General features: G+C 48.0%; 1 protein-coding gene across 1 annotated transcript; it reads right to left on the bottom strand.

The window, feature by feature from the left end:
* Positions 1 to 1047: 1047 nt before the first annotated feature.
* znf277 (zinc finger protein 277) lies at positions 1048 to 6781 on the bottom strand. The gene is made up of 12 exons (XM_024803244.2): positions 6713 to 6781; positions 5979 to 6192; positions 5616 to 5704; positions 5420 to 5502; positions 5093 to 5184; positions 4279 to 4389; positions 4063 to 4195; positions 3871 to 3938; positions 3328 to 3424; positions 2208 to 2250; positions 1948 to 2122; positions 1048 to 1753 (listed from the first exon to the last, which is right to left on the bottom strand). The coding sequence occupies exons 1-12, from the start codon at positions 6738 to 6740 to the stop codon at positions 1564 to 1566; spliced, it is 1323 nt and encodes a 440-aa protein (XP_024659012.2). The 5' UTR covers positions 6741 to 6781; the 3' UTR covers positions 1048 to 1563.
* Positions 6782 to 6983: the final 202 nt, after the last annotated feature.

Raw genomic sequence — 6983 nt, 5'->3', positions numbered from 1 at the left:
CCTGGCGTTGTTCCCGCTGGTGCAGGGTCCGCTCCTCAGCAAAGGTTTCTCCGTTTGGTTCTGTCCAAGGCGTCCTCAGGTGACGCGTTGATGGTCTTAATGTCTTCCTTGATTTTGTCCATCCACCGTTTTTTCGGTCTGCCTCGAGGCCGGCGTCCATCTGGGTCGATCCTTAATAGTCGTTTTTGCTGAGTTCTTATTGCTTCGAATCACGTGTCCATACCACCTCAGGCGGGATTCGAGCATCTTTTGAACTCGAGCCACAGTCCACCGACCTGTCATAAATACGCTGTGCTCTCCTTTATGTTTTATTTAATTTTGCCCCTCACCCCCCAACCAGTCATGGCAGAAGACCGCCCCTCCCTGAGCCTGGTTCTGCCAGAGGCTTCTTCCTGTTAAAAGGGAGTTTTTCCTCTCCACCGTTGCCAGAGTGCTTGCTCATAGGGGATCATTTGATTGTTGGGGCTGAATTTTTGGATTTCATTTAATTGGCTTAAACTGAAAAATCTAAAAATTCATGTGAGGGCTTCACATAGTGGAGAGCACTACATTTGCTAACTGCTCTTTGTTTATTTGTAGATTTTGTAGTTCTTCCTACTACAAAAACTACAAATGAAAACAAGGCAGTTAGCAGCAAATGAAAATAAATAAAACTAAAAAAAATCTGCTACTGCTCTGTGTGTTTACTTCAGTGAACACTTGTATGTTTTTGTGTTAGAAGATTATAGATTGTCCAAAATGTCCTACAGCCTGCCAGAGTACGAAATGAGGATAAAACAGGAAGTTTGACAGCAGTGAGTTCCTGCAGCGACCTCTCGTTTCTCTCCTCAGTGCTGCATGTTCGTGAACGTGAGCCTGGACGCGAAGGACGCGGTGAAAACTCTGAGCGCTGCAGTTCGGCTCCACCATACGGCAGGTGTCGCTCAGCAAAGCGATGCAGAAAAACAACAGAAACACCAAATAGGACAGATGTTTCAGGCACGAGACGTCCCTGGGCTTTCTGAGGGGACAACAACAACAATAATAATAACAATGTGCAGTAAAACATACACTCATTCTTTTCATTTATTAAGTTCCTGTGTTGTGTTGTTTGTGTTGTGCGTAGTGCCGACGCGGGACAGTTTGCAATTGTGTAGTGCTGTTGTTCTAAGTGTGACTGTGCAATGACAATAAAGAGTCTCTCGTCTCATCTTGACGATGAGCTCGTCCACCACAGCACTGAATCCAGCTCAGTTACAAGTTACAAAAGAAAATCATTTTTACTCGAGTACTAAAATTCATATTCAAGAAAACGCATGTTTCAGCTTCATTGCACGAGGCAGAGCAATTACGTTTCAGCGGACATCATGGCGTCCGCGTGTCCAGCTGTGGAGAGGACTCTTCTTTTGCCTTTCTTATCTTTACTAAGTAGAGACGTACAGGAAATAGTTGAGAGGGAAAGGGCCGGACTCAAACCCGTGCCGCTGCGTTCCAGCCATGTGGCATGTGGTCACCATGAGCTGAGCTCAGCCGACGTCAGAGACGCCTTTGAGTCAAACGTATGACACGTGTCCGTCTGTGGTCCTAGCTGCTGCCTCCTCGCTCCTTCAGCAGCTGCTTGAGGACACTGGACTGTTTCAGCGCTCTCAGGTTAGAGATGTCCTCCGCGATGACCGGGATCTCCTCGCCGCGATGCTCCTCGTCACCGTCGCCTTCCTCGCTGTCAGAGAGCGTGCACAGGAGAGCGTCGTTCTCGTACGTGGGGAAGTAATACCTGCGGAGCGAGACGACGTTTAGTGCTCAGGCTCAAATTAGTCCCAAAAAGGACGCCATTTTCATCAGCTGATAAAAATACTCCAAATGAAGTGTAAACATCTGTGGCGTTGACCACGTTCATCAGCAGCTGTACGCCAGCTTTAAAGCCCGCGCTCTCATTGGTTAATTCTGCAGGCGCTTCGTTAAACCTACTGCGGCTGGTCCCAGGCGGACATCTCTGGCAGTTTCATCACGTGACCTTCAGCCGCGATGTGACGCAGGGCGTCCGCCCGGCAGTCGAACATCCGCGTGCAGCCGTAGCAGCGGCTCTGATGGATCTGCCGCCGGATGAAGTTCACCAGTTTGACCTGCTGGTAGAACTTGAGGTCTGAGGGAGGACAGAACATTAGAAACACTCAGAAGGAAGAAATAGAAGCAAACTGCGCTCGAATTACCACGGCGATTTCACCCACTGAGCTCGGTCTTAAGGAGGTGGAGGTCGAAGCCGTGAGCCTCCTGCAAACACAAAACAGAAAGATGTCAGGGTCACGCACGCGGCGCCCGTTACAGACTTCATAAATAACAAAACCAGAAAGCAGAGAGAAACTTTTCTGCCTCTCAGGTAAACTCGTCACTCGTGAGCACAAACTTAGAGTCACGTTTGGGAAACTGGTTCTGACTTTAAACCAGAACGTTTAATCAACGACAAAATCGGACTGCAGTCGACGTCCAATCCTAGATTTATTTATTGTTCACGAGTGTTAAGTCTAATTGTTGAATGTTGTCATCGTGTTTCTTAAATTTGTACGGTCTGAGTTCAACCTATAGGATCAAGACGTTCCTTTGTCTCTGACCTCTCCAGCCACTCTGTGCTGGGGGAGCTTTTATTGCAGATGCATCCTGACAGATCTGTTGTGAGCTTCCTGCTTTTATGACTCTCTCACACACACACACACACACACACACACACACACACACACACACACACACACACACACAGCCTTGTCTTAGAACCATTGGGGGGTTTTACAGTGGGAGGTGCTTGTGTTGTATTGTGTATTGTAACTGCCATGTCAATAAATAGCTACGGGGGAAGCTGCTCTTTGAAGGACTTCGGGCCTGAGACAGGACAGGGGCGTGGGCTCCAAGAGCTGGTTCTTGACCAAAGACTTCCCTCGTTAGCGAGTGAAAAACCGGTTGAAGATGTTCTGTTATGTCTTGTTTCCTTCATGATGAATAAGTCTCTAAACTAGCGGGGCATGTGGAAACACAGACCCAACAACGAGGAAACATTTTTATTTGCTCGTTAAAGGTTTGACAATCATGTATTTATTTGGAAACTTTTCAAAATAAAAGGCGCTTCATTTTAAAAGCTCTTCAGCTTCGGTCCGTCTGTGTGTGAGGGCACTTTCTGAGTAAAATCCACGTTTTGTGCGAACGATGGATTCATATGTTTGCAGAGACCTCAGGAAGCAGATCGTTTCCTGTTAGTGTGCACTGTCTCCGTTCTCCCAGAAGCCTTTGCAGAATCGTTTCAGGGATGAAAAGCAGAAAACGATATTTTCCTTCTCTGAAACTTCTACGTTCCCGTACCTTCATATGCGCGTAGATCTGCTCCAACGTCTCCGATTGGTGATCACAGAACAGACACACTGCAGAGACCGGATGAGCCTGCCAGTCCGACCAATCACTGCGGACGATACAGAGATGACACGAGCAGACATTTACACAGGATCAGAGGAGGACTAGGAAGTGGACTTGATTGAAACTTTTGCATCCAGGCTGACACAGTAAATAAGAATATTATCAGGAGGGACAATCCAAGGTTCAGTATCTGGGATCGAGCCGGGGATCAAACCTCCAACCTTTCGCTGCACCTCCTGATCCACAGCTACCCCGAGCTCACAGCACCTGGTTAGCGCTGGAGATCAAGCGTGCTCGGACTGGTGATGTCGTGTTGGTTTAAAATAAACGTTACACCCACTAACTGCACCATCTGGTGGTAAAAGCTGGTATTACATGCAAGTGCAGCCCGGCCCGGTTTTTGCCTTTAACACGACACAGAGCAGTGTGTATGACATGCATCAGGACACTTTAGTTAATGCCGTCCTCACAGAGCTACATGAGGATACTTACTCATCCTCATCATCCGCCAGCTCACGGTCATCTTCGCTTTGCACCTCCTCCCACGTTTTTCCCAGTTCCTGACAGGACAGGAGGGACGCTTTAAAATCGGAACAATACATTCAGGTCGTGCGTTTGCTTCTACAGAACTGCTTCGTTTATCCTGACGTGGAAGCGTGTGGCGAGTATGTCGCTGGGTTTTACCAGGTAGTTGATGACGTAGAAGCGGTCGTACTCGTGGTTTTTGGCGTTGATGCGGCGGTGAGCTTTTTTCCTCATGTGATCCTTCAGCGTGGTTTTATCTCGAAACGTTTTCTCGCAGTACAGACACTGCAGACTGAAGCGAGGGGAGCAAAATGAAAAGGCGCGCGAAACAAAACAAAACTTAACGCTGTGAATAAAAAGCAACGATTAGCGTACCTGTCCAGTTTGTCCTGCAGCGTGTCGAGGAACTCGCTGCAGTAGACGATGTTGTCCGGCAGTCCGATGCTGAAGGAATGCTCTCTGGCCATGTGGTTCAGCAGAGACGACCTGGAAACAGCACGTGGAGCCATTTTTAATAAACAAAAGAAAACATCAGCTGACATCATCACTGTTAGCACTGCGCTGCAATCCTTTGGGCTTCGTCCAGAAGTTCCCATTTGGACAAGACTTCAAGATCCACGCAGCGTGCCCATAGTGGCAGACAGAGGGAAGCAGCCTCTCTCGCCATGGGCCGCTGCATGTCCAAATGTGAGGAGACCCGGAGCGGACGCGGGTTATGTCTCTCGGCGTCCTCCCGCAAGGAGCTGGAGGTGGTGGCTGTGCAGAGGGAGGCCGAGCATCTGCGAACCAACACAGTGACTGAAAATGGATGGATGGAAGCTTAACTGGAGGTAAGACACAGATCCACACAAGAACTGTGGTAAACACCAGTGAGTCACACCTTCATGCCATTCATGAACCAGCGCACACCTGCACAGGTCTCAGACCTGACCCTTAGCAGGAGAGGAAGAAGGGTGAGGAGCTGCACTGGTCTCAGATCAGCTTCTTGGTTCAGGCTCAGACATGTCACTGAATGATGTTTATGGAATTATGCGTAAAAAGCAGCTTTTTGGGGGTTGGATCATAAGAGATGACTACAGGAAGCAAAGAAGCTTTTAGTCACATGATTTCAGGAAGCTCTACCTTCTGTCTGCTTTCATCTAACACACGTGAGGTTTCCAGGACTGATGGGAATCCTGCGGCGCGTTACCTGTTTCCCGTGAACTCTTCGCTGCAGAACATGCAGAGACGATGGAAGCTGCTGTCGTCTCGCTCCTTCTGCTGCTGCTCCAGGACCTCCTCCTGTGGGAGCACAGAAGAAGAGCTCAGAGGAATTCTTCAGAAAACTACCTCAGAGTGCTCAGATATTTAAAGTGCAGAGGTTACAACGACACAAAGCGTGTCAAATCACTCAAATCTGCAATTTTTCTGATTTTTCCTGATTTTCAGACTTTGCCTCAAAATAAAGTTTAAAAGAAACGAAACTTCCAGCAGCACAAGATTCACTCAGGATGCTCCGAGTGTCACGTCTCCTCACCAGTCGTTTCTGCTGCAGCTTCTCTCGGAGGACTCTGTCTTCTGGAAGGACGTCACACAGCAGGAAGTAGTCCTCCTGCTTCTCTGTCAGGTCAGCGAGGAAGAAGAGTTTTTAATGAGTCATTAATCAGAGCTGGAGGAAGTGTACGTGGTTCACTTTGAAAGGTCAGGTCCTCTGTGGGTTTGAGTGAACTCACCGACTGGGCCCGTGGAGTTGGTTTTGATGACGCTGCAGAAATCTGTGAGCGGCTGCTCGAGGAATCTGCCCTTCCAGTACAGCAAGTACCTGATGGAGGAAACTCGTCAGTAAAAACCGACTCACAGCCAGGTTTACCGGCGCACAGAAACACTTCGTCACGGTTCATAAAAGCAGCACACTAACAGGCGTGGACATGCTGGACTTGTTGTATATATTTATACTTGTAAGGTAAGGGTTTCCCCCCATCACCCCAAATAATTACAGGAAGTCTTTGGTGAAATGATCGAGTTCCAAATGCTAAAAACATCCAAACGTGTTCCCGAGAGTTAAACGAGTGAGCCGGAGCATGTGTGGCTCGTACTTTGGGACGTCTGCGATGAGTTTGACGTCGGCGATGACAAGCTTGTGCTCCATCAGCAGGTGTCTGAGGAGGACGTCTTTCCGCGGCGGTGGGACGGACTCAGAGCAGAACAGGCAGACCAGCGGCTCGGAGCCGGGACATTGAACACCGGGAGAGCTGGAGATGTCAGCCGGCTGATCGGGGAAACACAGCGGCTCCAGAATGCTGTCCTTACCTGAGAAAGCAGAAGAGAGACTACACCTTATATACCACACACACTCTACTCCAGACCAGGTGAGTCAAAACCAAGCGGAAGCGAGAATGTACAGCCTGGCATGAAGAAGCATTTCCCTCTGATCTACAAAAATCTGTCTGTATACAATTATTTTCATCACCCGTGGGGACAAAACTATGATCTAAAAGTAAAAAAATAAATTAATTAATGAATTAAATAACTCATTAATCGAACTCAGACTTTACACGCTGTTAAATCCTGAATAAACTTCACAGCTGTCAGACTGAGTACTGACTGAATATAGAGATTGCTGTATAATCACAGTTAGCAGCCCAGCTATTTCCTAGCCTGCTAGCTTAGCCGGGCGGGTTCCCGCCTGCTTTTCTGATTTTTTTTAGCCTTTTTTCTGCTGATTGTGGATTCCCACAGACTCGGAGAGTCACCGACACCCAAACCTTTGCACGCAGACCACCAGATATCAGCATTAAAGCCGCGGACACGTTTAAAAGGTCACACTTACCGTCTTTACTCGGCTCGCTGGCGGCCATGTCTGGTGTCACGTGGTGCAAATAACACAAATCGAACCAATCGGAGGCCATAAAATGCCAACGAAGCGCCTTCGCGGACCCCCGGTAAAACACGAATTAGAAAAGGTGCATTCAAGTGGTTCAAGGAAATATAAAAACTCAAGTTTCGATAGCTGAAGGTTAATTAATGTGAATGAAGTTGACTAACATGTAACGTTGGACGTTGTTGCATATATATAGCAAAGAATATAAATCACATGAACA

This window comes from Maylandia zebra, linkage group LG7 (assembly GCF_041146795.1).
Source record: "Maylandia zebra isolate NMK-2024a linkage group LG7, Mzebra_GT3a, whole genome shotgun sequence".
Lineage (NCBI taxonomy): Eukaryota > Metazoa > Chordata > Actinopteri > Cichliformes > Cichlidae > Maylandia > Maylandia zebra.
Note: the sequence above shows the minus strand (reverse complement) of the source record. Positions and strands in the feature narration are given on the sequence as shown.

Excerpts from the sequence above, each read along its gene's own strand:
- znf277 (XM_024803244.2), bottom strand. The coding sequence starts at position 6,740 with ATGGCCGCCAGCGAGCCGAGTAAAGACG. Across the intron at positions 4,390-5,092 it reads GAAGAGTTCACGGGAAACAG|GTCGTCTCTGCTGAACCACA; the intron begins GTAACGCGCCGC and ends TGCTGTTTCCAG. Across the intron at positions 2,251-3,327 it reads AGATCTACGCGCATATGAAG|GAGGCTCACGGCTTCGACCT; the intron begins GTACGGGAACGT and ends TTGTGTTTGCAG.